The sequence below is a fragment of the Cutaneotrichosporon oleaginosum genome (assembly GCF_008065305.1).
Source record: "Cutaneotrichosporon oleaginosum strain ATCC 20508 chromosome Unknown ATCC20508_contig06, whole genome shotgun sequence".
Taxonomy (NCBI): Eukaryota; Fungi; Basidiomycota; class Tremellomycetes; order Trichosporonales; family Trichosporonaceae; genus Cutaneotrichosporon; species Cutaneotrichosporon oleaginosum.
In genome coordinates this window covers 1,863,636-1,890,470 of record NW_027072175.1, presented here as the reverse complement: position 1 = coordinate 1,890,470, position 26,835 = coordinate 1,863,636, and the positions used below count along the sequence as shown (strand labels likewise).

General features: G+C 61.6%; 11 protein-coding genes across 11 annotated transcripts; 6 read left to right on the top strand and 5 right to left on the bottom strand.

Moving 5' to 3' along the window:
- Window positions 1-1,006: 1,006 nt before the first annotated feature.
- Window positions 1,007-2,887, top strand: COLE_07180 (uncharacterized protein; the record flags this gene model as incomplete). The annotated part of the gene is made up of 5 exons (XM_018426030.2): window positions 1,007-1,788; window positions 1,823-1,985; window positions 2,020-2,124; window positions 2,161-2,402; window positions 2,647-2,887. The coding sequence occupies 5 exons, from the start codon at window positions 1,007-1,009 to the stop codon at window positions 2,885-2,887; spliced, it is 1,533 nt and encodes a 510-aa protein (XP_018277981.1).
- A 1,836-nt stretch (window positions 2,888-4,723) lies between these two features.
- COLE_07179 (uncharacterized protein) lies at window positions 4,724-5,227 on the top strand (the record flags this gene model as incomplete). The annotated part of the gene is made up of 1 exon (XM_018423505.2): window positions 4,724-5,227. The coding sequence occupies one exon, from the start codon at window positions 4,724-4,726 to the stop codon at window positions 5,225-5,227; it is 504 nt and encodes a 167-aa protein (XP_018277982.1).
- A 1,279-nt stretch (window positions 5,228-6,506) lies between these two features.
- On the bottom strand, window positions 6,507-6,881 carry COLE_07178 (uncharacterized protein; the record flags this gene model as incomplete). The annotated part of the gene is made up of 1 exon (XM_018419375.2): window positions 6,507-6,881. The coding sequence occupies one exon, from the start codon at window positions 6,879-6,881 to the stop codon at window positions 6,507-6,509; it is 375 nt and encodes a 124-aa protein (XP_018277983.1).
- Window positions 6,882-8,566: 1,685 nt separating this feature from the next.
- COLE_07177 (uncharacterized protein) lies at window positions 8,567-9,936 on the top strand (the record flags this gene model as incomplete). Its single annotated transcript, XM_018424827.1, has 2 exons — window positions 8,567-9,245; window positions 9,299-9,936. 2 exons carry the CDS (start codon window positions 8,567-8,569, stop codon window positions 9,934-9,936), a joined length of 1,317 nt encoding a protein of 438 aa, XP_018277984.1.
- A 1,626-nt stretch (window positions 9,937-11,562) lies between these two features.
- On the bottom strand, window positions 11,563-13,344 carry COLE_07176 (uncharacterized protein; the record flags this gene model as incomplete). Its single annotated transcript, XM_018423506.2, has 11 exons — window positions 11,563-11,613; window positions 11,772-11,846; window positions 11,879-11,916; window positions 12,029-12,560; window positions 12,598-12,632; window positions 12,665-12,768; window positions 12,812-12,933; window positions 12,972-13,063; window positions 13,098-13,122; window positions 13,158-13,221; window positions 13,256-13,344. The coding sequence occupies 11 exons, from the start codon at window positions 13,342-13,344 to the stop codon at window positions 11,563-11,565; spliced, it is 1,227 nt and encodes a 408-aa protein (XP_018277985.1).
- A 1,800-nt stretch (window positions 13,345-15,144) lies between these two features.
- On the top strand, window positions 15,145-17,140 carry COLE_07175 (uncharacterized protein; the record flags this gene model as incomplete). Its single annotated transcript, XM_018420423.2, has 2 exons — window positions 15,145-15,648; window positions 15,683-17,140. The coding sequence occupies 2 exons, from the start codon at window positions 15,145-15,147 to the stop codon at window positions 17,138-17,140; spliced, it is 1,962 nt and encodes a 653-aa protein (XP_018277986.2).
- A 170-nt stretch (window positions 17,141-17,310) lies between these two features.
- On the bottom strand, window positions 17,311-18,672 carry COLE_07174 (uncharacterized protein; the record flags this gene model as incomplete). The annotated part of the gene is made up of 6 exons (XM_018426031.2): window positions 17,311-17,405; window positions 17,440-17,545; window positions 17,630-18,133; window positions 18,333-18,475; window positions 18,561-18,605; window positions 18,639-18,672. The coding sequence occupies 6 exons, from the start codon at window positions 18,670-18,672 to the stop codon at window positions 17,311-17,313; spliced, it is 927 nt and encodes a 308-aa protein (XP_018277987.1).
- Window positions 18,673-20,691: 2,019 nt separating this feature from the next.
- Window positions 20,692-21,394, bottom strand: COLE_07173 (uncharacterized protein; the record flags this gene model as incomplete). The annotated part of the gene is made up of 2 exons (XM_018420089.3): window positions 20,692-20,741; window positions 20,794-21,394. The coding sequence occupies 2 exons, from the start codon at window positions 21,392-21,394 to the stop codon at window positions 20,692-20,694; spliced, it is 651 nt and encodes a 216-aa protein (XP_018277989.2).
- A 162-nt stretch (window positions 21,395-21,556) lies between these two features.
- Window positions 21,557-24,283, top strand: COLE_07172 (uncharacterized protein; the record flags this gene model as incomplete). The annotated part of the gene is made up of 2 exons (XM_018426033.2): window positions 21,557-24,144; window positions 24,217-24,283. 2 exons carry the CDS (start codon window positions 21,557-21,559, stop codon window positions 24,281-24,283), a joined length of 2,655 nt encoding a protein of 884 aa, XP_018277990.1.
- A 153-nt stretch (window positions 24,284-24,436) lies between these two features.
- COLE_07171 (uncharacterized protein) lies at window positions 24,437-25,079 on the bottom strand (the record flags this gene model as incomplete). Its single annotated transcript, XM_018423507.2, has 3 exons — window positions 24,437-24,460; window positions 24,668-24,801; window positions 24,887-25,079. 3 exons carry the CDS (start codon window positions 25,077-25,079, stop codon window positions 24,437-24,439), a joined length of 351 nt encoding a protein of 116 aa, XP_018277991.1.
- Window positions 25,080-25,305: 226 nt separating this feature from the next.
- COLE_07170 (uncharacterized protein) lies at window positions 25,306-26,482 on the top strand (the record flags this gene model as incomplete). Its single annotated transcript, XM_065626526.1, has 7 exons — window positions 25,306-25,328; window positions 25,364-25,394; window positions 25,478-25,582; window positions 25,649-25,730; window positions 25,764-25,850; window positions 25,942-26,135; window positions 26,228-26,482. The coding sequence occupies 7 exons, from the start codon at window positions 25,306-25,308 to the stop codon at window positions 26,480-26,482; spliced, it is 777 nt and encodes a 258-aa protein (XP_065482220.1).
- Between the last annotated feature and the right edge of the window lie 353 nt (window positions 26,483-26,835).

The following is a 26,835-nucleotide window of genomic DNA, read 5'->3' as shown; positions in this document are numbered from 1 at the left end:
GAGGAGGAGGGAGGACTGGATGTCGAGATTGTGAGTGGGCCGGGAGTTCCGCTGAGTGGTTGAGTGGTGGCCGCCGGATCATCGTGGATCATCGAGGGCCCCGCGTAGTTTGACAACGGAATTTGGGGGGAAGGTGAGCGGGACGAGGTGATCCGAGCGATCCGAACTGGGCCATCTCGGCCCGTCACTTTCCGCCTATGATCATCACGGGTAAACCAACAGAAGCCCCACCCAGCCCAGCCTGCCTCGCCTATCTCGCGTGGGAGGGTAGGTGGGAGGAGTGGATAACGTGGCCACGCGAGAGGGTGGGCACGCGAGCCATGCGTGTGTCTTGCGTGGCAAACACGTGAAATGCACGTGACCAACACGTGGGATGTCGGCCATGTGCGAGGCCGCCTCGGTTACGTTACGCCTTGGCCAAGCGGGGGCAACTGCGGGGTGAATGAAGGGCCGTCACCGCATGGTAAGCGGGGTACTTGGAGTGGAGAGTTGACTCCGGAGTTGTGGAGAACGCACAGATCCCATCTCTCATCGTCGCCGTCGCTTCGTCGTTCATCATCCTCAACTCAACGTCCTCTCACTACCCCTAAGCCACCGGTCCCATCTCCGATTGCATAGGGTCCCAGGTGCAAAAGCCATCAGGTCATCAAGCGACTACTAGTCCCAAAACGCCACACGCGACCTACTGAATAGGGCGATCCCCTCCTGGCCTTTTCTGACACAACTCGATCAACTTGCGACAATTCATACGCCGTTTGCCGTGTCCCTTCGCTCTCTCGCCATCTCTCGGACTCTCCGCTCTCCGGTTGTGTCGCATCGCATCTAGAGCACCTGCGCCACCCGGTCATCGCCTAGCTCCGTCTCCATCTCCATCGCCATCTCCATCTCCTCCCTTGGCCCCCCCCACATTCCTCTCCCCCGCCCCCATTTCCCCACCCCCGACTCCCATCTCCCACCTCCCACCACCTCCTCTGTACGATCTGGTACCTCTGTCCTCCCCCCCCAGATGCCAGAGAACGGCATCATGGACACGCTCGAGAAGCTAGCCCTGCGCGCTGCTCGAGGCGTGCGCGCCAACGCGCCCCCCACACTCGTGCAGCTCTACGACAACAACTTTGGCCTCACGCTCATCGCCCTCGCCCAGTTCTTCTTCGCGAGCATGAGCATGAGCGTAAAGTGGCTTATGGAGACGACAAGCATGTCCACCCTCACCCTCATCTTTGTGCGCATGAGCATCACCGGCTCATGTTGCTGGGGCACGCTGCTGCTCCAACGCGACCCAAACCCCTTCTTGGGCCCACCAGGCATCCGCCCACTCCTGTGTCTGCGCGGCTTCGCCGGCTTTTCAGGCCTGCTGTGCGCGTACCAAGCCCTGCGGGGGTTGAGCGTCAGCGACGCCGTCACGATCGGTTTCCTCACACCCAGCGTCACCGCCTTTTTTGGCTGGCTTGTCCTCGGGGAAAGCTTTAGTGCTCGCGAAGCCGTGTCCGGCGTCATCTCCCTCTTTGGTGTCGTGCTCATCACCCGCCCTCCCTTTTTGGTGGGGCATCACCACGGCGATGCCCCCGCCATAGAGCCCGAAGCCTCCGGCCCGGCCCGCGTGCGTCTGGGAAGCACGGTAACAGGCGACGCGGACAGCGCCGCCCGCATGATCGGCGCGACGTGGGCCCTCGTCGGCGTGTCCTTCTCCGCGACCGCCTACCTCTCCATCCGGTACATCGGGACGCGCGCGAGTGCACTGCACTCGATCTCGTACTTTTCGATGGTGTGCACCATCGCATCCGCTCTGTACGCTCTGCTCTAGCGCGCTTGCTAACCCCAGCGCGATGCTTGTTTCGCCTCAGAACCTCGAGTGGCCAAACGACCTCCACGGCTTCGGCCTGATCGTCCTCATCGGCATCTTCGGCTTCTGCGCTCAGACACTCCTGACCTTTGGTCTGCAGAACGAGAAGGCCGGCCGCGCCGGCCTCGCCATGTATCTGCAAGTAAGCTCTCGCATGGCGCACCGAACTCACGCAGATCTTCTTCGCGGTCATCCTCGAGCTGTTGGTGTTCCACACGATCCCCTCGTTCATGTCCTTCTTGGGCACGGTCATCATCCTGTCTTCAGCCGCCTGGGTCGCGGTGAGTACTACCCATCACACCGTTGGCTGACGCCAGATGTCGACGCTCAAGAATAAGCCGCCACAAGTGCTGGACGACCCCGAGTCGCGGCCGATCTCGCGCTCGCCCTCGCCCATACCCGACGCGCGCACCGTCCGCGGCGAGCACTACGACTACGCGTCCGTGCCGACCGAGGAGCGGGGGTCGAGCTCGGGCGCCCTCTCCAAAGCCGCGATGACGAGACGCCCATCCCAGTCGCCCCTCCCGCGCACGCTCGCACTACCGCGCGCCGCGACGGGGTGAGTCGCTCTGTACACTACATCTTTGTCGCATTATGTCCTCCATGTCTGCATTATGCATGGTGTTTCCGCCGTCCGTGGCGAATCCGGGCCATGGATGGCTCGCAATTCAGTCCTCCACCTGAACGCCTGTTCGCCTTGCTCGCGTCCGCCCCGCCTCCGCTCACGTCCGCCGACATCCGCGTCCAGCCTTCTCGACGCGGCGGGCAGGGCATGCTCACCATGCTCAGGTGCACGACGCCAGTGCGAAAACAGCCGCGCCTTCTAGAATCTGCGCCACGCATGAGCGTAACATGCCCTCCGACGGATCAGAAGCTACGCTCACCATATCAGTGTCATTAGCCTACCTGCCAGCCTGCCAGCTTCAGCTCCAGCTTCGGCCTACCGGCCAGCCTGCCAGCCTCAGCCTCAGCCTCAGCCTCAGCCTCACCTCAGCCGCAACCAAGAGCACGCGTTTAGAGACCAGGGACGCGTGCGAGGCGTAGCTGCACGGCAGAACTCGCTCCGGCGGCAGAAGATTGTTCGCTGCACCAATGGAGAAAGAACATGGTGTGCCCTCTTGCGGCGCCGTGGAACAGGTTCCCCTGCTTGCACTACGCATGGAAGTGTTACCGTCGGCGACGGAAGGCGGACATGGCGTGCATGATGGTGACACGAGCCGGCGGCCGTGGCTGCGTTCGGCGCGTTGCGATATCGCACAGAGCGTGTTGAGACGAATACCAGCCGCATTACCGCCTCAGTCTGTAGCATCGTTCTTGGCTCTGCATGCTGGTGCTTGCATGAGCTTTGTCTCTGCATGCAAAGTCCAGTGGAAGAGCCATAGGAGGTTGCCACGCGTTCTGCCTCGTTCTTCCCCTCGTTTGGCTCGCTCGACTACCCCGTTCTATCTTTACTCACGCGATCCTCGCGTCCTGTCCTCCCTGCGCTGTCGCCATGCCATCCTGCCCACCACCCCTTTCCGGCCCCCGGCCGGCGACTGGGTTGCACCCCGCCTCCGCCTCCGCCACTTGCACTCGCACGATAAGAGCTGGTTTCCGGCGGCAGATTGGCATGCACGCGAATGGCACTGACGCAGCCCGAGTTCCTTCCGCCTCGTTCCTCTAGTCATGGAATGTTCTCCCGCGCGATTGTTCCTCTCCCTGTCGATGGCATGGCGATGGGCAGTGGATCTGCTTCGCTCTGGCCCTCGAATATGCCTTGGAGCTATGCCCGAGTTGCACGGGCGTTCGAGAATGAGATAGGACGTACTCGCCGCCGCCGTCCGCCACTTGGATATTTGGACACGCTCATTCCGCTCGTGTCGTCCGGCGGCCGGCGAGGTGTACTGGTGATGGTGGCATTAGTGCGAGATGTGGCGCGACATTCCGCTCGTCTGTACCGTTCTTCCGCTGGTTCCGCTGGTTCTGTTCGTTCTGCTGGTTGTGCTCGTTCCGCTCGCCTAGTCGGCTAGTCGTTCGCGGTTCCGCTCGCTAGGTCGCTCTTGTCGCGGCGTCAAGCACAGGGCCACTGAGCAGGAAATCTGACACGAGCGGCGGTGAGATATGGTCCAGGCAGAGTGTCTCCGGGACCATACTACTATGCGCTGTCCATGGCTCAGCCTGCTTCTGTGGCATACCCACCCACTCCGGGGTGCGTCCAACCGCTCGCTCCGCTCCACGCACATCCAGTGAGAGCACGCCAGCATGCGACACGAGATATCGGATTACCTGGAGAGCCACTGCCACCTGCCACAGTCTCCGACGGCGTCTATCTCCCCCGCCTACTGACCCACTCCCTTCTCATCCACCCTCGTCTCGCCCACCTAGCCTGCCAGCCGCCAGCCGCCAGCCGGGCCGGCAGGCCGCCCGGCGGGTCCGCCCTTGTCCATCCCCCCACGTTCGTGATAGCATCAATACCACAGTTCACCCGCACAAGCCTCGGCGCCTGTCCTCTGCCCCCTGCATCCCTCGTACTCGACTTGTCCCCGCATACAGCACGCGGACCTCAACCTCCGTTCGGTGGCAGACCCGCATAATGGCGCAGTGGCTGCGTCTGCCTACGTATGCTATCGCCCAGGCGACAGTGCCTAGCAGTTATGCAGATGAGCCGGCGCCACGCGCCACCATTCCTCGGGAGAGGGATGCCCGACGAGACCGGATTTGGGCACGGTGTGCGGGCCGCTGAGCTGCTGAGCTGTTGGGCTGCTGGGCCGGACTGGGCTGCTGGGCCGGACTGGAATGTGGGAAGAGATCATGGAATGGCAGCGGACGGAGTGGGATGGACATGGATTGGGAAGAGAGGGCAGGAGGGCAGGAGGGCACGAGTGCAGGAGTGCAGAATGCATGGGGTTCCGGGAATCGAGGGCTGACGCCGCCGCCCCTCCCGATCGCGGGCGTGACGTCTGGCGTATGGCGTCTGGCGTCATCGAGGAGTCTGCAGTCGAGGAGGAGACGGAGACGGCGAGGAGGACGCAGGAGACGAGGAGGGCGGCGGCCGCGTCCCGTCGAGGATTGCAGGAATCGCTGTGCTCTGTGTTCGGAGAATCCGTCTTGGGCTTCGGAGAAAGTGTCGCTATCGCGCTGCGGGCATGGCGGTTGGCTGGTTTGACCGAGCTCGCACTCGCTCGCACTCGCTCGCACTCGCTCGCACTCGCTCGCACTCGCACCGCTGCTGCAGACGCCGTGCGCTCCACGCCACGCTTGGTAGGATGGCGTGGATGGCGTGGATGCACAATGGGAGTAGTGGCTGCTCGCTACGACCTACGAGCTGCTAGTCTGCAACGACTCCTGACGGCATCTGCTCAGCAACTAGCTGCGATCGCAGGATCGTATCACCACACCCAGTAGGGCCAGCAATCAGCGATCAGAGATCTCGCACACGCATGCAGACACCGAGATGAGAGATCGCAATCGTGCGGATCTGTAATCACGGCTCGGGCAACACCGACGTCGGTGTGATCAGTAAGTGATGACTGATTACTACACGCTCACGTGTAACCGCACCAGCACCCGGGTCCCAGCTGCCAACTGCCAACTGCCACTTGCCAGCTGCCAGATCTCATTCACATGATCGTCGGCGTGGTGATCCATCTTGGCAAGCGCCAGCGACCCACGGCTAGCGGGCAGTGGCGCAGTCCAGACCTCTTGCCATGACACCATGACAGCATGGCGGCACGGCAGCAGTTCTTGACCCGACGCGCCCAGTCCGCCCGACGCCCGACCCGGCGCCCGCATGTGCCGTGCTAGGTGCTAGGTGCCAAGTGCAAGACGTCAGGCGCCAGGCGCTAGGCGCCAGACCCGCGGGGCGCACGTGCAGCGGTGTGCGGGGCATCCATCGCACATTGCATGTCGCAGCAGCACTGTCCCCAGATCTCGGCGCTCACTCGGCAGCCGAGTGCCGCGGTAAACAACATTGATTCCCATGCCTGCGTTTGCTCCATACCTGTGGTAAACCCAGATTATCTCGTGTCCCTTACACCGGCGTACGCGCCACACTTAGCGTGGGACGGGGGCCGCGATCGGGAGTTCTTGGCTCGAGGACAGCTCGTGCATGGTGCATCCTGGATGCCCATTCCTCCCCCACCCAGACGCGCCAAAGAAAGAGAGAGAGAGAGAACTCGATTCGACGACGGTGTGGTCATCGCTCGTATCGGCTCACGTGAGCCATGTCCCAGGAAATGATCACACAGGGCGGACCGTGCGATCGGTGACTGACGCGCCCTATCCGTGCACCTTGTTCCATGCTCCATGCGCGCTCCACCGTCTGTGGGCCTCGTACACGTTGCATGTCACCGAGTGCACAGGCTGACACGGAGCGTGGGCCAGATGGCGTGAGGCTGAGACGCTAGCTAGACGTTGGGGAGTATCGGCGGGGGTGAGTCACTGGCGGGAGAACTGGTATCACGGCATCATAGATGATCCGGGGGGGGGGATATGGCGGCGACCACCGTAGAGTAATAAGTTTGCACGCGTATTCTTGGCCTTTGCTAGGTAGAACCCGTTCTGCCTTGTGCCTTGTGCGTTCTGCTCGTTCTGCTCGTTCTGCTCGTTCTGCTCGTTCTGCTTCTCGACTTTCCCGCAGACGTGCGCAGGCTCACGACGTCGGTCTCACTCTCCTGGGTCGGGCCTAAGCATTAAGCTCGGGGGTGAGGATGACGCTGGGCCGTGAACCGCAGCCATAGCCGCAGCCACTGCAGCACTGACAGCCGGAAGCTGTGAACCATGAGCCGTGAGCCGTGAGCCGTGGGCCGTGAGCCGTGGGCCGTGGGCCGTAGGCCGTGAGCGGTAAGCTCTGAGCCGTCATGAGCTGCTTGGGGCTGGGGGGACCACGAGCCACAATCCACAACCCACGATCCACGATCCACGCAGCAAGCCGCAAGCCGCCACCGCGCGTCGGCCCCGCAAGGCCGCGAGGCGACGGCAATGCTGAGGCTCTACTGTAGAGGCTCACGAGTCTCGAGAGGCACGGCGGCGCTACTTTTCCGGGTCGACTATCGGCCATCGGCCTGACCAATAGAGTTTGCCAAGGGTCGAGTCATGGCTTTCCAGACTGTCCAGGCTGTCCAGGCGGTGTAAACGAGACGCGAGAGAGAGACTAGACTAGAGGAGAGAGCATCAAGAGATCACGACGCGGCTGGAGGATTGCTGGATGCAGGGCCAGGGCCGTCCAGGGCAGAGCCGTCTCCGGGGTGGCGTGTCCAGTACGCATTCAGGGTCCACTCCAGCTCGTGATGTGAGCTGGAGCCAGGGCGCAGCATCGACATTGCACGTACGCATTCAGGGTCCATGCGCCAAATTTGGGCTCCTTCCTCGGGCTACCTCGCCATCTTCGCGTCCCTCATTCAGGGAAGCAGGCACAGGGCACCGGTGTGGCTTATCTGACCCTGGACGAGTATGCCGTGCCTGGTATGCGCAAGCTAAGGTTCGTGCACGGTCCCTGTCCGATGGCCGCGCTGGTGGCGTTTTTGCTTTTTTGATTTTTTTTTTCTCTCTCTCTCTTGTCTCTCTCTTGTCTCTCGCTCCAAGCGCCGGACTCTGTGCGGGCCCTAAGCCGTGTCTCATCTTTTGCTCTCAGTATTCGTTTTCTCAACCTCTGAGCATATTCTCTCTCCTCTGCCCTCCCGCCGCTTTCCAAATTCAATGACGAATTATCCAACATTTCCTCGTGCCTCCTCTACCGATCCTGTGGAACATCTGCTGTGCCCTCTCTCTCTCTCTCTCTCTCTGTCTCGTCGTCGTGTCGACGACAACTGTTCCACTCGACAATCTGCATCTCTTGTCCGCCTGACTCTAGTTCAGGACTGTGTCGTGGCGTCCCACCGTTCCCTAACCCACGCCACCACCTAGAGACAAGACTCTGCGTTCCTTGACACCTCACGCCGCCTCGGACTGTGCAGCCTGCAGCCATCTCCGCCATTGCAGGCCCTAGATCAAAACAGGCGCAATCGGACAAGAGACATGACCACACGTCAACCTCGTCCGTCTTCCGGCTTCGGGGCAATCACCTTGACATTGAATCCCTTCTCGTCCTCCGCCTCTGTCTCACTCTGCACTTTCGGCCATTCAGTCCTCACAAGCCCCGCCCTCTCTCTCTCTCTCTCTCTCTCAAATCTCCCCCCCCCTGCAGTCAGCATTCAGCTGCCCTAGAGCTGATCCTCACTCAAGCATCAACTTTCCGCTCGAGTACATAGACTCGTCGTCGCTCACCCTCCCCAATCTCAATCCCCACTCAACTCTCATCGTCCATCGCGACTTGCATCCTCTCTCAGCGTTACTATTCTTTCACTCTATTCGACTTGTCTATCGACTGTCTCTTCAGTGACTTGATCGCTCCCTTCACATCCCCTTGTGATATCATTTAATAGCAACCCTCACCCCTCACCCCTCACTACCACCCCAACAACCTCACCCCCTCACCCCCTCACCCTCGTCCCCGTCCCCCCCCCATCAACCCCCCATCCCCTCTAACGGTCGCTCTACTCGAGCACTGTTCTTCGTCCTTGCACTCGAACCACACCCGAACCACTCCGCACCACTCATCACTGTCCTCACCGACTACGTGCCAACCCTCTGTCTTCTGGAATCCCCAAGCAGATACCTTCCAAATCCCCTCCCCTGTTCGGCTCGACCTCAATCAGCCACCACCTCCATCTCCTCTGTACCTACCCCTCGAAACTTCCAACCAACATGGACTCGCACTATCGCAGTCCCCCCTCCTCCTCCTCTGCTCACCGGCCCTCCATCTCGGCTGGCGCGTTCAACATCCCCACCCACGACATTGCCCCTCCTCCCACTGGCGTTGCTCCTACCGCCTCGCTCCCACCTACTCCCCCTCCTGCCATGCCTTACCCAGCAAACTCGTCTTACATTTCTCCCCCCTCCTCCGCCCCCCTCCACGCGACCAATCCGTTTGGGTTTGACACCCTCACCCAGTCCACTTCGTACATGCCCATGCCCCCCCAGCCCGTGCGCCGTCAGTCGCACCCAGTCGCTTTCACGCAGCAGGGCTCCGGCAACGAGTATGCTGGCGGCTTTTACGCTCCAGCCATCTCCTCGTCGCATGACAGACCACATCCCCCCTCGTCCCCTCCCCCCGCGATGACGGCCGAGTCTACTGTTTCTCCCGCGACTCTGGTGTCCCCTGCCACTTCTGGAGTTCCCTCGCCTCTTAGCTCCGGCCACCCCATCGTCGAGACTTGGACATCTCCTCTCCACGACAAATCCATCTACCAGGGCGGAGCTGTTATCCCTCCTCTCTTCGTCCCCTCCTTGGGCCCTTGCGGCGAATCCGCCGACTCGGACGACCTTCCAGACCTCCTCCGCCAGGACCCCCGCGCCGACGACACGCCTCGTCGTCCCATGAACGGTGAGTTGCCTTGCTTCGCTTACTTGGCTCCTCGAGCCCGCTGACATTGTTAGCATTCTTTGTCTTTATGAAGATGCGCCGCGCCCAGTTCGCGAACGCCAACCCTTCCATGTCTACGGGCGACTTGTCCAAGCTCCTCGGGCTCGAGTGGAAGTCTTTGTCCGACATTCAGCAGAGGCCTTGGAAGATTCTGCACGAGCGCCTGATTAGGGCGTTCAAGAGGCGTAACCCCGATTACCAGTATGAGCGTGGAGGCTCTCGTCGTAAGAAGTCGACCCAGAACTCGCCCGACTTTGTGCCCCCGCCGCCGCCGGCCTTGTACTCGCAAGGCCCCGGGCCTCATTACGCGCCTCCTCTCCAGACGCCCCGTTACGCGCCGTACACGCGCCCCAAGCCCCCCCATCAGACTCCTTATACTCCCCCCTTCCACACGGGGTGGTCGACTTCGTTTGCCCCTCCCATCCACCCCCCCGACGATCGCCGCGGCTACCCCATGTACCCTCCCGACGTTTCCTCTGCATTCGTGGGCAACCAAATGTACCCCCCTCCCGTCCCGCCCCAGGACCAGCCGGGCACCCAGTACGCGGTGTGGCCCCAGGCTCTCGCGCAGCAGCCGCAGGAGCCTCTGCCCCCCGCGCCAGCCGTGTACCACCCCGAGGAGTGGAACCAGTACCTCCACACTCACCAGTGATGGCTGGATTTTCAAAGGTGACCAACGCGGCTAGGACACACCGCGAGTGGCCTCAATTAACCCCGCCACTCGCCCATGACGCACATGTTTGCACGTTGTATAATCATTGTATGGCAGGGCCATGGGATGCGGCGCTCCGTTCTCTCAAAGGTCGTGCAGCCGGCCTGCGCGGCCTGGCTCTTTGTAATCTTCTCCTGTCAATGTTACTGGTCACCTTTGCTCAGAGAATCAGTCACTAACACGCCGCTAGCATTTAGGCACTCGTCGAGCAGATTAGTATTCCCATGTTCCATCGCTTCGGCCCGGGATCGCAATCTCGGATCCACAAGTCTGGGTGACCCAGTACGCTACGATGCCGGCAGAGGTACGCTGTGCCCAGGTGCTGCACCTACTGCACCCCAGATGTGCCGCCCAGGAACACCACTACTGCCAAAGTGTAAACTCTGCTGCGCCACACGCCTCGGCCCTGCGACGGCGGACGCCCCAGGGAAAATTGGCTTTGGGCGACTCACCAACGTGCGTTGTGTTGCGTTGTGTTGCGTTGGGCGTTGGGCGTTGCGTTGGGCCTTGTTCGCCTTGTTCGTCGCGTCGCGCACGCCATTGTCCGACGTCCGGTGCCGTGCCGTGCCGCTGTCAGCCCAGCCTCCCAGGCTACCAGGCCACCAGCCTGCCATCTGCACAGCCTGGCACGCAGCGCCACGACGCGGTGTATTCATGCTCGCTGACATGCAGCCCACCGTGGCGCACGGCCGGCCCCAGGGTCCGGCATCCGGGGTTGATCGTCGCTGCAGGCCGTAATGCAGGGCCGCCGAGCCGCCGAGCCGGAGCCGCTGAGCCGCCCCATCTCCGTCGACCTCCAAGCATACGCTGTCGTATGCGCCCAATCTCCATCGGACAGTGTCCAGCCTCGCGCCCCTCGCTCCCCCTTCAGACGCACCGGACACCGGACAGACGCACTCGCCGCACCCCCCGCTCTCGCATGCATATCGCCCTCACGCCGTCGCCAAGCCAACTGTGTCGGCGCCACCCCGCGGCCAGCGATCGCCGCTAGAACGGGGAAACGGGCAGGCGGACGACACAGCTCTATCCCCGCCCACACTCCGCGATCACCGCCAGAACGGCTCGCCACGCGTGGCGCGACGCGTCTGCTCGCGCCCGCGCCCCGGCACCCGGTCTGCGATCGGACGCGTGAACGGCACATCCTCCACGAGCCATGAGCCATGAGCCACCCCGAGCCTAATCAGTTACAGTTTCGCGATATCTGGCCGATATCAACGGACGCAACGCATGTACCGTACCCACTACACCCACTGCGTTCACCAGGCTCATACGCAGGCACGCCGACGCCAGTCCCGTTTCTGCCGATCTCCCGTGCGCTAGTAGATGGCAAGATGACATAAGTTTGCTCCGCTGGATCCCGGAAGCTTTGTCCGCCTGTCGCTGGCATCAATTGCGCTCAATTGCCCAGTTATCTGGACAATTCCAACTCCACAATTCCAATTCAGCTATGCTTCAAAAGCCTGCCTCCAATGTCGCAATGTCGATACCATTCATTAGTTATCGCTCCCCCTTTCCAGCTTCCTGGTTTCATCTGCCACAGCCTCAGCGTCGTTGCACGCTTTCTTTCTACACCTCGACGCCGAGGTCCTTGGCGATCATCTTGCGAGCGATCGGGTGCTGCAGTCAGCATAATCTGTTCGTGCCTGCTTGGAGTGCGTAGTCCATATTAGCACCAACGTTCTGCACTACTGCACGCAGAGCAGCCTCACGCCACGGCACAGGCACTCCAGGCACTCGCCACCGCTCGTCCCCACACCCAGGCCGTCCATACTCACGTAGAAGTCTGCGTGCGCTGAAAACGTCTTGATGGCAAGAACGTGGTCCTGCTCGTTGAGCAGACGGAAAATCGGCTAAGATTAGCGCTGGCGGCGGCGTGGCTTACCCGGCAGAACTTCATGCGGCCCTTGGTCTCCACCCACTCTGTGGCGTCAGCAAAGCTAATCTCCCCCGTCGCTCTCGCCGTCGGTAGAGGCATGCACGCGGGCCACATGCGACTGCCCAGATCTAATTCCGTCCCAGAACGGACACTCACTCGCCGCACTCTTGCAGTACTCTGGTCCCGACGCCAGCGCGATCTTGTAGAAGCGCAGCTTTATCTCCGCATTCTCGCTCTTGTCGAGGGCGTACAGCTCGTCCAGAGTGCGCACCGTTGCAGGTCGGAAAGCCTTGTACTCGCCCATCTTGTCAAGGAAGACGCAGAGTTGCGTTGAAGAGAAGTCGGCCACGTCCTTCTTGGAGAACTGGCTCAGGTCGTCATCACCACGCGCCTTGTCCCAGCGCTCCGCGAGAGCGAGACACGGCTTTGACAGCGAGTCATCGTACGTCAAGTCTACCGGCAGCCCGAGGCCCACACCGTGAAGCCACTCGTCCCAGTCTACCTTGCCAAGCTTCTTGAGGTACGTCTCAGAGTCCTTCTGCTTGCCAAAGTAGTCGAACAGATGCTCGCGCCACTGCTCGGTCGTGATGGACGAGTTTGTGAAAGTCTTGACGTAGTCCTTCATGTACGGCAGGAAGTGCTCGAGTCCGCCGACCGTGCGCTCGAGATACAGCAAGAAGTTGGCGCCCTGCCCGTCAGTTGGGAGCGGATCTCGTAAAGCTCACCTTCTCATATGGCACCTGACTGTACGCCTCGTCGGCTGCATGTCAGCAGCGCCGAGTGCTTACTCACGGTCCTCGTGCTCCTTGTACCCGGGTATAAGGCTTTGGAAGCGGGGAGTCTTCTCGTAGCTCTTGAGCGACTCAAGGAGACCGACCTTGCCAATAATGTAAGAACTAACGTCAGTTTGCTGCACCCCCCCCCCTCCCCCAAGCTTACAGATTGCGCGTGGCCTCGCCATGCAGCTTGCCAATGATCAGGCGCTCAAGATAGGTCGTCCAACCCTCGTTAAGCCAGAAGTGCGACCACGAAGCACAGCCGATGCTGTTGCCAAACCACGACTGGGTGTAAGTATACCAGTAATCTTATGACCACCCACGTGACTGATCTCATGCGCAATGACATCGACGAGCGAGCGGTCGTGCGCAAGCAGAGTCGGGGTGGCGAACGTCAGACAACAGTTCTCCATACCTAACGTCAGTAAGATAATCGCGTGGATGCTCACCGCCGTAAGGGAATGAGTCAGGGAGCTATGCGAGTTAGTCACAGACACACGTCAACATACAATGAGGAAGTCGTAAACACCGAAGCGGTATGCCGACGTCAGGTCCTCAGCGCACGCAACCTGCCTGCGTGTAAGTAGACGTCAACTCGCATGCGTACTTGGCCGTGTCCTCCTCAAACTCCCAGTACGCCTCCTTCATAGTGAGCGGTTCAGTCCAGACACCGGTGCGCCAATTGCGCCCTTCCATGTCGGGGAAGGCCTTGTACACTACTTCACCTGATGCGATGGCGATGAGGTAGCTGGGGATGGCGACGGGCTGGTCGTACACATACTCGATGGTCTTGCCAAGCTCGAGCTCCTGGTCCGGGGGCGGGGACTGACGCAGGCCACTCATAAGAACGGGCAGCTCGGACGTCACGCGCGAGCTGTACGTTGCCTTGATTGCCGGCGTGTCCTGACACGGCAGCATGGAGCGACCGTGAATCGCCTGCGCCTGCGAGTAAAGGTAAGGATACTTGCCGCTCTTCGTCTGGACAGGATTGAGCCACCCAACAGCCGTGCAGTCCTTGGTAGTGGCGTAGAATACCTTGACCTTGGTGCTCTGAGGTCAGTTGCATGTCCAGCCTGATTCACTCACTTCGCCCTCCTTGAGCTTGCGCGGAAGCGTGATGCGCAGCGCCTGGCCCATCACATCGATGCGGTCGTCGAGCTTCCACTCAGCCTTGGAGCCCTCAACCTCTACCCCATCAACGGCTAGGTACGAAGTGTCGAGGACGACCTCGCCCACGGCCTTGGTAGCCTCAAGGGAGAGGGTCGCGCTTCCTCCAAAAGTCTTGGCCTTCCAGTCAATAGTCCACTCCAGGTCAATGTGCGTCGTCCGGATCTCGAGGTAGTTAGAGAGAGTGGCGAGGTCGCGGTCCGCGCCCGTTGGCTTCGTGTACAGCGGGGAGAAGGACATGTTGGGTTGGAAAAGTGAGCGATGTGGAAATAGCAGCGGTCCATGTGCATGTGGGGGCTGGTTAACCTCCACCAGGTACCAGGTGACGCGTCGGTCACACGCCCTTGGCGGAGTCCGAGACGAATTCCGAGCGGTGCTGAGCTGGAATTTCGCCACGTGGCCTCCTTAAACCGTCATCTTCGCACTCAACGCTCTTCACATGTCGTTGACTTGCTGCTCTACGCCACTTTGTCATCTTCCACTCTCCCATTCTCCCATGCCCGTGGCACTCGAGACAATGTCATCAAGATTAGAAGCGACATCGGCCATCGTGAGTATCATCAATGGTATCACAGAAGATGCTAACGCCAGCTCGGCGAATATATGCTCAAGGGATGGACGCTGACCGACCGCACTTGTGGCCGTTGCCATACGTCGCCTCTCATGCGGCAACCCGTACATGAGGCGCAACGTGAGGGACACGCCCCAATCCAGTTTTGCGCAGCGTGTGACGGTGGACCAGGGGGAGTGTCGGGCTCCGCTCCTGCGGCTGACTCAGCACCTTCCCCAGCTTTGTCTCCTCCCAGCACACCAAGCCGCGGACCGTCTTCATTCTCGAATAACTCTGAGAACACCCCCACATCTCCGCCCGCATCCCACGCAGCCACAGTAGTAGGCGATCCCGACGCTGCGGCCGACGCCATCTCTGACCTTCTTCTCAAGGGCTACGCTCTCCTGTCGTCCACCTGCCCCGAGCCGACTTGCAGAGGCATACCCCTCGTTGGCTTCCCACGCCGACGGAACGGCAGTAAAGACCCACGGCGCGAGTGTGTGTCATGTGGACAGCGATGGGTTGACGAGAAGGACCTCGCAAACTCGGGCCTCCGAATGGGTGCGAGCGAGGCCAGCAAAGCTCCATCGCCGATCGCGACGCCTACACCTGTACGAACTGGCCAACCCTTGCGTCCCGCCACCCCCAGGAGTCAGGAGGACGAGCCGGAAAGCCCAAAGACGCGCGAGAGGCGAGAGCTGTATGACCAAGGAAACGCCATCATGCAGGCGCGTGTGGATGCGGCCGCCATGAAGAAGGCGGAGGAGGAGGCGTTGCAAATGGCCGGCCTGAACGCGCGTGGCCTCCCTCTCTCGCCCGAGCCTGGGCCCTCCGGTTTTGAAAGCAAGGGAAAGAGCGAGGAGAAGAAGCTCAAGCAGCTCCAGACCGAAGTCAAGCCCATTATCCGGAGCAAGCCATTTGCGTCAGACGATCACCGGCCCGCGGCCCCCGATGGCAAGCTTCGGGTCGTGCTCGTCACCACTGGGTCGGTCGCGAGCATCAAGATGCCACTCATCGTCGAGGCACTCGGTGCGGACGCCAATGTTGAGGTCCAGGTTGTAGCGACGGGATCAAGCCTGCACTTCTACGATGCGGCCGCGGTCGAAGGCGCTCACGAGGGCGTGGGCGTGTGGACTGATAACGACGAGTGGAACGACTGGCACAAGATTGGGGACCCGATCCTGCACATCGAGCTGCGGCGGTGGGCTGATCTCGTTGTGGTCGTCCCGTGCAGCGCCGACATGCTCGCGAAGATCGCTGGAGGCATTTGCGATAACCTTGCGGTGAGCCTAATGCTGATTTAGAAGCTGACAGCAGCTCTCGATGCTGCGCGCGCTCGACGACACGCCCGTCGTGCTGTGCCCTGCCATGAACACGTTCATGTACAGCCATCCTCTGACCGCTAGACACATTCAGTTCGTCAAGGAGGTGCTTGGCTACCATATTCTCGGGCCACAGGGCGCCAACTCGGGGCGCAAGCTTGCGTGCGGAGACGTCGGTGCTGGCAAGATGACCGAATGGATCGACGTCGTCTCAATCATTCGCGGGTACGCTGCCCTCACGCGCACCCGTACACGCTCCAAGAGGGCGATGAATGCCACCCTGCGCACGCTGTTGGCCGAGTCCGAGGCTGACGTCGAGGATCAAAAAGATGACAGCCACGGTGTTGCCGCCAGGGAAGCTGATACTCTGGCGCTTCCCGCCTCGCGTACCACCAAGCAGAAGTCTAGTGCAGTCACAGCCGCCCTCCGGTGGCCGGGCCACGCACTGCAGGCCCTCGTCTCTCTCGCCTTTGCCTTGCTGAACGGCACATTTTTGATGCCCGTGCTGCACGTCGCAGCTCTTTCCCTTTCGGCCCTCTTTGCCGCCCTCGCCGCCCCACTATCCCTTTTTCGATTTCTCCTCGCGCCCCTCCTGATCCTCCTCCACGTCTTCTTCACTCTGTCATCTATCACGCTGCGTGTCTTCCAGATGCGGTCCGACTCGCCGCGCGAGCTGTCGAAGCCTCCTCCTAATCACGTTGCGCTTATCCTCGTCGATGGCGGTGACACGCAGCTGATGGCGGCGCGCTATGTGGAGAGCGTGCGCCGGGCCATTCTCTGGGCGGCGGAATGGGGGGTTAATCACCTGAGCGTGTGGGATACGGCGGGGCTCGGAGTGCGTTTGCACTCGGCCGTCACGCACAGTCTGTTAGATCTCCCGCCGTCTCCCCCTAGCTCCTCGGCCTCTCCCCGGACAAGCTCCGACTCGGGCGCTCTGGGACATCTGATTGATGACACGCACGCCTCGAGCGTCTACGTCAACTTGCCCACTGGTCCGCACCGTGTCGAGGTTCACTTCCTTGCGCCCAGCGCCACCGACATCATCACCCGCGTCACCCGCCGCCTCGCTGCTGACGGCGTACGTGACATTGATCAGGCCCAGCTCGACGCTGCAATCAAGGCCGATCTTCGCCTCCCCTCTGACCCCGACCTCGCTATCATCCACGATCTCTCCCCGCCCGGTTTCCTGCGCGGCCTGCTGCCTCGACCTGCGCCTGAGATCCACGGCTTCCCCCCTTGGCTTCTCCGCATTACCGAAATCTATGCGCACCCGCCCCACCTACCCTTGCAACTCCCGTTCGTGGGGAAGCTTCTCCATAACTCGCCGCTGCCGATCCTGCGGAAGTTTGGCGCGTCGTTCCCGTCCAGCTTGGACGAGGGCGTGTTTGACTCGGATGCGTGGGAGGGCGCCCAAGCCAGCTGGGAGGCAGTAGACCAGCGCCGCGGCAAGTAGACGAACTTCCATGACGGGACAGCCCGTAATGACTGCAGTATTCGTCAATGCATCTGCTCCATGCGTCGAATGAGGCGCCAGCGAGCCAGCGCATTAGCTTAATATGCTATGAATGTCGAATGGTGAAGGCGGCAATCCGCCGGGTATCTGTCTATCACTTATCTATCCGCCTACCAGTCCACATCCCCGTTGACGCCGGCGGTATATGCCTCGTGTGCGTAAAGGAACGCGAAGAAGATGAATGCCGCTGCGCCAGCGATCGTAACTGATGTCAGCGACACAGGCCACGGGTGACTCACTCTTCTTCACAGACAACCTGGTCGAAATCCATCTCCCTGCGATGACGGCCATGAGCGTGCACAGCGAGTGGCCGAGAATTGTTCCAAAAGCGATGACAGGGACAGACTGGAATCAGCGACCTTGATCAAGCGTTCTTCTCCTGGCCCGACATAAGCTGCCTGGCTGGATCAGACTCCATCTGCCACTCACGTGGGCACCGGCCATTGCAATGGTCGTGATCTGCGAGCGGTCGCCCCACTCGCCGAGGAATGTGAGGATGAACGCCTGCGCGAACACGGGGTTGGTGAGCATCTGGAGTCCGCTCCGGCAGCTCTCTCGCGCCCTGGCGATAAATGGGGCGTCTTTGAGTGGCCCGACGCCTGGGATCGAGATATGTATGCTGGGCCTGCTGCGGGATCGGGAGGCTGTCCGCCGGCTCCTCTCAGCTGCGCGCCCACGCTCGTGCGCTGGTGACGCTGGACGCGACCCGCTTAACCCCTTGGTCAGCGGGCGCGCCACCCGTCCCTCCTCAATCGCCTCGAGGGGCATCGCGCCGCGCATCGTAGGATCGTGCACCGCGCTGTCCTCCTCGATCTCCTCCTCGGCTTCACGCATCTCCTCAGCCATCTCGTCGCCCTGCATTTGTCGCGCCTCTGAGGCCATCTTGACGCCGAAGACGAGGAAGAGGGCCGCAGCGGCCCACAGCGTCCATACCTGGCGTCAGAGCTGATCTAAATCGAGGGCCGGCGCGATCAAAAAGGAAGGTGGCCATGGGGACAATGATGGGGCAGCTGCGCATCCAATCCCTTGACATGAATTACGCAAGGTATGACCGTCGTGCTGGACACAAGGTCGTGGCGCGGGCGCCTACACCGGCACGTACACTGGCGCCAGCGAGCGCGACACGACTCACTTTTGGGACCAGCCCGAGGATGAACTTGCCCAGTGCGGCGCTGAGTATCGACATGACGACGAGGCTGCCAAGCGCGCCGGCAAATACCGTGACGCGGCTGTGCTTGGACGCGAGGATGGCAGCGATGAGGAACGTCTTGTCACCTGGGGTAAGCACTGGCAGCGATACTGGCTTGGGTGGCCGCCGCGGGGAAGAATGACACGAGTGAACGCGTCGTAGCTGACGCACCAATCTCGGAGACGACGATCATGATGAACGCCTGGTAGAAGGCGTCTTTGGTCAGCGATGGAGAGCGAGGAGGCGTACTGAAGTTGCCCTCTTCTGGGCCTGTTTCCGCCATGGTTGAGAGCTTGAGGACGCCTCGAGGTGGGGCGATGGGGTGTAATGGCGAAGTGATGATACGGAGAGGATGAACGATACGAGGAAAGTTGAGGACTGCGGAGTGTCGGCCCGATCTGAATGCAAACGTGTTCACTTTGTGGCCAAGCATTAGCCAAGCCAATTAGTCTGCTAATTAGTCCCATTACAAAATCCCCATTACGATGCGGCAGTTGCTGTGCGGCACTATTTGCCTCCGAGATTTATCCAGCCAGGGCGAGACACGTGGCTCTGCCCGCTTGGAAGCCGACCCTGCTGGCTCGATCGATCGCCTTGACGTCTCCTCATCATCTGCAGACTGTCCGCCACCTAACCATGTCCAGGCAAGGTATGTCGCATTTCGTGGCCATCGCTCACAGCAGACAAGGCCACCACGGATCGCAACGCGCGCATTCTACGCGACCTCGTCAAGCAGCCCGATAACAAGACATGCGCCGACTGCCGAAAGAATGGTGCGTCACGCGAGCCAGACGAGGAGCGAGCTGACTCCAGACGCGCGCTGGGCATCGTGGAATCTGTGAGCCGCGCCTGATTCGGAGAGCTGACAGTAGCGGCGTCTTTGTGTGTATCCGCTGTTCCGGAATGCACCGCGCGATGGGCACACACATCTCCAAGGGTGAGCTCTCGGAAGTTGCTCGCTGACAAGCAGTAAAGAGCATTGACCTCGACATTTGGACGCCTGAGCAGATGGCGGTGAGCTGGCATCGTCCGACATAGCTGACAGAAGAACATTCAGAAGTGGGGCAACAAGCGCGCTAACGCGTACTGGGAGCGTCATCTTAAGGCTGGCCACGTCCCCCCGGAGCAGTAAGCTCTCTGATGATCCGGAGCTAACAGCAGCAAAATTGAGTCGTTCATTCGAAGCAAATACGAGAGCCGCCGGTGGGCTATGGAAGGTCCTCCACCCTCAGACCCGAGCGTGCTGGACGGCGCTGGCGGGAGTGCCACTCACGCCGCGGCGTCCCCTCCGCCAGCGCAGCCAGCAGGACGTCCGCAGGCGCAGGCCAGACCTACGCCTACTGTGACGGCTCCGACGCCGCGACAGGGCGGCGCACACCCCCTGCTTTCACGGCAGGCCCGCTCGCCCCCCACTGCGGCCCCGGCGGCGGCACCTGCTCCTCTTCTCAACTTCTTCGACGACGAGCCCGCGGCCGCCAAGCCAACCTCGCCTCCTGCCGCCGCTCCCGCTGCACGTCCCGCCCAGGCCCAGCCCTCTACTACGGCAGCCAAGGCTCCCTCTCCCACCGCCGCTCCCGCGCCCCAGTCCAACATCTTTGACCTTGACTTCAAGGCGCCGACTCCTCCCGCACAGAAGCAGCAGACGACCAAGAATGACATCATGAGCCTGTTCTCTCAGCCTCCCCCTCAGCAGCAGCAGGGCTCGTTTTTCAACCAGAGCTCGCAGTTTGGCTCGTGGAACGGCGGCGTCACCTCCACACAGCCACCTGTTGGGCAGGCGACGGCCGCGCCCGTGCCAACGTGGGGCGGCGGCTTTGGTGATCAGGCTGCATGGGGCGGACAGCAGCAGCAGCAGCCGCAGCCGCACCAGCAGCAACAAGCCCAACCAGCTGCTCAGCAGCAGGGGTGGGGCCAGCCCCAGCAGGCTCAACAGCAGCAGTGGGGGCAGAACGCCAGCGCTAGCGCCAACCCCTGGGGCAGCGACCCTTGGGCTCAGCCTGCGCAGGCCGCGCAACCCGCTCCGAAGAAGGATGATCGCGATCCCTTCGCTAACATATGGAGCTAGAGGCTTCGGCCGTTGTACAGCGTAGATGCATATTATCATGTCGTGTTCTAGAAACTCGGCGTGTGTCTTGGCGGCACGCGCCGCACATCTTTGCGCCTGCTCATTCCCAACTGCAGCAGGTTAGTGCCCTTGTAGCTTCACATGTCTCACACACTGAAAGATCGGCAATTCACATGTCTGATCGACATGCTCACATCAGCTTCAGATTACCATTCATTGTTCTATCCAGGCTTAGATCTACCCTACACGCAGACCAAGGATGAAGCCAGCGATGAAAGTGGCGCGCTCTGCCATCAGCTCCGCCATCCATCTTGGGTATAGCCGGCAGGCCTAACTCACGCTGGAAGTTGGCTGTGAGGAAGTCAATGAAGCCATTAAGGAGCCCCTGCGGGGTGGGGTACACAACCTCGCCCTTGGCGTTGGTGCTGGCGAAAGCGCCGTCGTAACTCTTGGACACCTTGCCCCAGTCGACTGTCACATAGCTCTTGGACTGGAGGTACTGGAGGAGCACGAAGACACCGCCGAGGAAGAACGCGACTAGCTTGAAGCCCTTCTTGACGAAGACGCCAGCGCAAATGCCCGTGACGGCGCCAAACGTTAGCGTGGGCACCGAGACGATGCTCTGGACCGGCGGGTCGACCGGGCGCGGGGGCTCGGGGGGACCAGCACGGGCGGGCTGGATGCCCGCAGCATCGCAGCGGGTCGCGCGGGTTGTGAGGGCGAAACCGGCCAAGCCCAGGCCGATGGAGTAGAGCAGCGTGCTGTTGCTCTTCTTGGCGGGCGTGGAGCGAGTCACAACATGCGTGTCGTGCACGCGCTTGAACGGGTTCGCCTGGCGGGTGGCGGCGCGCGACTCGTTCAGAAAGTGGAAGCCGCGCTTCTGGAATGTGGGGCGCGCAACGCGCGCCAGCTGTGGTAGGAGACCTGGTCGGAGGGACATGGTGGATGGTGTGATCCCGAGAGACGGCGGGCATCGCGTTGTGCGAGACGCGACAACCGAGGCGGCATCTAGTTACGTCATGCGGAGATGAGTGGATCTCCGACCGTCGCGAGAGATGGAGGTTGCTCGAAGTTCGAAAAGTTGGTCAGCATCAACAAAATCATGTCCGACCTCGAGTGGGCGCTCGCGAGCTTCTCTGCGCCGTCGGGATCCGGCCCCGCTGAGCTCGTAAAGGCCGTCAAGGACGCCGACTTCCGCGCGGTCATCCTCAGCCCCGAGGGCACGGCCACGCTTGCGCGCGTTCCCAACCTGTTGGACGGGCTGCAGGAGGGTGCTACGGACTCGGATTCAGACGCAACGCTTCCTCCCAGCCTCTCTGACGACGAATCTTTCCTTCTTCTCGTTGTGGCCGTTGCGCTCCAGCACGCATTCGTGCAGGCCAACTGGACCGGCCCGAACCTCGACTTCGGCCCTGCCGACGTGATCCAGGCCGTGCGCGGACAGGCCGGCGACGCCGAGGCCGCCAACACCGCCGCCAATGCTGGCGCTCTTCCCGCCCTGACGCTGCTCGGCGAACCGGCATACCACCTCGCCGCACATCCCGCTCTCTTCCTCCTCTCTGTGCGCGTGCTAGCCTTCTTACAGAAGAGCTCGCTCCAAACCCTTCCGTGGTGGCTCTTGCGCAGCCATCTCGTCCACCTCGCACTCCTCGATGAGCCCGTCGCGCTCCCCGATGAGACTCTCCAGGCGGTGATCGCACTAGTGGACTCCGCGCCCGATGCGGACACAGCCGCGGCGATCCAGCTCGAGCTCGGCCTCCTCCAGTCCCGCCTGGGCCAGGATCGCGCGGCAAACCAGGCATTCTTGGCGGCGGCGCGAGCTAGTGGCCTCGAGTTTGAGCTCACTGGTGCGATGGGCCGTCGCACAAAGTTCCAGACGACGGACCACTCGCAGCTTGTGCTTCTCGCTGAAAGCCGAGCAAGGGAGGGGGAAGAGGCGTCGGCGGCGCCGAAGCAAGTGCCTGAGACGCTGGCGCTTAACGACGACACGCTGCTGGAGGAGACTGAGTTCACCAAGGTGACACAGACGGGCTCGGGCGCGCTCTCCCATCTCGATCCATCGAACCAGCCACCACTGCACCCCCTCGACCAAGCGCTGCTCCTCTCGCTCTGCCTCTCACAGCGGAATGACTCGCCAACCCACGGCCTCACCAACCAGCAGATGATGCCGTTCCTTGCGCGTGTTCTCTCACACCCGCGGAACTGGAGTGTGCACACCACCGCGCTTCTTCTCCGATCGCGCCTCGAAGCCAACCGCTCGCGAACGGTCGAGAGGTCAACACTCCAGCTCGCTGCGCTCATCGACCAGATGCCGACAGCCGACTCGGCCGCGTCCGAGCGCCTCCAGTACTTCCACCAGCTGCCTCTCCCGTCCAAGTGGGAGATGGAGCGCGAGCTCGCGAAGCGATACCTGTCGCTTGGCGTGGTGCGGTCTGCGCTTGAAATCTTCACCCGCTTGGAGATGTGGGAGGACGCGGCAACGGCCATGATGCGTATGGACATGGACGACGAGGCTGAGCGCCTCGTTCACGACCTATTGGAGGGGCGCAAGATTGAGTCTGACGTTGTCGTACAGCTCGGCAAGAGCAGCCTCTCGGACGCACGGCGCGCAAAGCTCTCCTCCGCCCGCGCCGGCAAGTTGTGGTGCGTTCTCGGAGACTTGGCTCTCAACAACGAGGCCGGTATCCGGGACCCAGAGGCGGGGCGCGCCGCGGCGATCGAGAAGTACAACAAGGCGTGGGAGATCAGTGGCGAAAGCAACTCGCGTTCCCAGCGTTCCCTCGGCGCCCTGTACACTTCCTCAAGGCAATATGAGGCTGCCATTACTGCGTTCCAGAAGGCGCTTGCAATTAACCCGCTGTACGCGCAGGCGTGGTTCACTCTCGGCGTCTGCTACATGCGACTCGAGCAGTGGCGGAATGCGCGAGATGCCTTCAGGCGCCAGGTCGGCGTCAACCCCGACGACAGTGAAGGGTGGAACAATTTGGCGGCCGTCTACCTGCGGATGAACGAGGAGGGCGTGCCGGAGGGTGAGGCTCCTCCGCCAGTCACGTTTGAGACGAAGCAGCTCGCCTGGAACGCGCTCAAGTCGGGCTTGCGCACGAGCTACGACAACTGGCGCATGTGGCAGAACTACATGGTCGTCTCGATCGATGTGGGCGAACTCGCCGAGGCTGTTCGTGCCATGACCCGCGTCGTCGAGGTCATGGGCACCAAGGACCCGCTGCTGGCCATCAACCCCGAGGTGCTGGACAAGCTTGTTGACGCCATCTCCAGGGACGCGTGGAACGACGGCAACGGCCCTGCGGACGGCAAGCCGCCCCCCACCTCCAACGAGGGCTGGGGCCTCCTCCCCCTAGTGGAGCGGCTGTTCGATCAGACCATCTTCCCCAGGATCTCGGACGACCCGCGCGTGTGGCGCGCTCATGCGCGTCTGCTGCGGTGGAAGGAGGACTGGGCAGGCGCGCTGGAAGACTACGTGCGCGCGTATCGCGCCGAGGTGGTTTCTGACGAGCGGGTGGAGCGCGACCGCGCCCGTTTTGTCGAGGCCGTGCGGGAGGTCGAGGACCTCGTGGCGACATTCCAGCTGCTGGGTCCCAAGGTGCCCAAGGTCGAGGGCAAGAAGGGCGGCGACTGGCGTTTCCAGGCGCGGGGACTCGTGCGAACGTTCATGGGGCGGACAAAGGATGCGTGAGTGGGCTTAGCAGCGCGCCGCTGAGCGCGCTGAGCAGCGCCCAATGTGGCGAAGAGTACTGACATCAGCTTCGAGGGCGAGCCGGAGTGGGACAGCCTCAAGGATCTGCTGGACGAGCTCAAGCGCTCTGATTAGATTGGCCGATACTGTACACTACTAGCATAGATCACGGATGCATGGGTATCCTAGTACAACAAGCGCGCGGGGCGGTGAAGTCTCCATAAGGCGAGGCGGCCTGAGGCGAACCCTGATTCTATCGATGTAGACACGGTGGTTGGTGGTGGGCGATCAGCGGCGGCGCTTGGTCTTGCCCTGCCCGTCAGCTGCGGTCTCGGAGTGTGGTAGTTGCACGCTGCCCTCCGTGCCCTGCCTCGCTCAATCTAACAGCGCTTGACGTCGCTGCCTGTCTGCCACCGTAGCAGGAGCCTTGCCTCTTGACCTTCCCCGGGGGCGCTAGCTCCAACCCCTCTCTTAGGCCTCAACTCCGGCGGCAGTTCCGCAACCACAACCATTACTCACCGCCTTGTGCCGCGAGATCGGGCGGCCGAGCTTGTTCTGGCCCTTGAGCTTGGGGCGCGCCTCCATGCCCTTGCTCTTACGCCACTCCTCACGGCGGCTCCCGCGCGGCGCCGAGGTTGAGATCTTCTTGGGCTCTGGGCATCAGCTCGATCCGGGATACACGGCCAAGATGCCTCCATCTATCTCTCGGTAGCTCGCGCTACCCTCAAGTCAACTCACCCTCCTTCATCTCCTCGTCGCCCTCAGCCTCCATCTCGGCGTCGCCCTCGGCGTCCTCCTTGGCAGCAGCCTTGGCCATAATGCGCTCCGAAATGCGCGCGGTGCGCTCCGCATCCGCGACGGCGTAGTGCGACATGTGGGCCTTTCGCCGGCGCGCGGCGAGCTTGGTCTTGGAGCGGAGCGACTTGGCCATGGTGGTGGGATGGGTGATAGCTTGCGCTGGTATGGGGCAAACATCCTTGGGCTTGGAGGTCCTGGGTGGCAATGAATTTCCCGGATCAATCCAAAAAATACCCAAAACTAATCCACGCGGGTGCCACGCGAGGACTTACGCGTTGGCTGACCCGGACACTGACGTCCTCGTTGATTGACGTCGAGGCTGTTGATCTCGCTATCCACTCCATCGAGCTCGACGCACCATGTCCCGCTCATCTTACGACCGGTGCGTTGACCGTTGCGACGTACAGCTGACCGCAGTTACCTTACCGTCTTCTCGCCCGAGGGCCGGGTACGTCTCCTCCTTCCTTGTTGTTGACGCTAACGCCCAGCTGTATCAAGTCGGTGCGTCGCTGAGAAGACGTGGTGAACCAGCTAATGATAGAGTACGCGTTCAAGGCCATTAGCGGCGCGGGTATAACTTCCATCGCCATCCGTGGCAAGGACACGGCCGTCGTGATCACGCAGCGCAAGGTGCCTGTGAGTAGCATGACCGGCACCCACCAGCGCCGTTGCCTTTGGGTGTACGGCGCGCGCTGACCGCAGGACAAGCTCCTCGACCCCGAGACGGTGACCCATGTGTTTCAGATCACACCAACGATAGGTTGCGTCGTCACCGGCATGATTGGTGCGTGGTGATTGACATCCAAGCTGACCGAAGCCGACGCGCGTGCCCAGGTCCAGCGCACACGGTCAGAGGCAGCAGAGTTCCGCTACAAGTACGGCTATGAGATTACGCCTGATGCGCGTGAGTAATATGTCTCCCTCAATCTCTTCATGCTGACCCAATCTCTCATGCGTCACTGCACATGCCGCCGCACTCACCTTCCGACTCGCAGTCGCCAAGCGCATGGCCAACATCAACCAGGTGTACACGCAGCGCGCGGGTATGCGTCCTCTTGGCATCTCGATGATCCTCATCGGGCCAGATGACGAGCGCGGACCGCAGGTTTTCATGATCGACCCCGCCGGATTCTACGTGGGCTACAAGGCTGTCGCGAGCGGTCAGAAGCAGACTGAGGCGACCAACTTCGTGAGTGCGAGCAGGGAGAGCTATATGCAACCCTATGTGGCAGTGGAAGGCTCCTCCTGTGGCCAGACTGAGCGGGAATTCGCTGACGACAGTTGGAGAAGAAGTGGAAGTCTGTGGAGAACGGGTCTCTGAGTCTCGACCGCGCCGGTGTCCTCGAGCTGGCGATTGAGACTCTCTCGAATGTGTGCGCGACCGACTTCAAGGCGAGCGAGATCGAGATTGGCATCAGCTCGACGTCTCCAGATGAGCCAGGAGAGGGCGGCAAGCTCGGCGGCACGGGGCGCTTCCGCCAGATGAACGAGGCTGAGCGCGACGAGTGGCTCATCCGCGTGGGAGAGAAGGACTAGCGTGCGCGCCCGTGCTAGTGCTGTGTAGACAGGTAGAAGTTTGCATATGTATGGTTCAGTAGAGCGGGCGTGTGAGAGCGGGGTTTCAGCGAGTGACTGTCGGTGACTGCCGAGTGCCCGAGCTCTGCAGTTGCTGTGCCGCAATCGCTCTCTGTCGGTTGTGAAAGCGAGAGTCCCGAGCAGCTGTCTGCATCCTCTCTACGTTCACGATGTTTACGTGCATGTAGCCGGCGGCACACGCGCCGCTGCATCGCACACGCGTCTTCCTGATTGTCAATTAGCGGTTACACAATCTCCTTTTTAATCAGCCTCGGCCATCTTAATCGCGCCCACATCCGGATTTTTACCTCCGT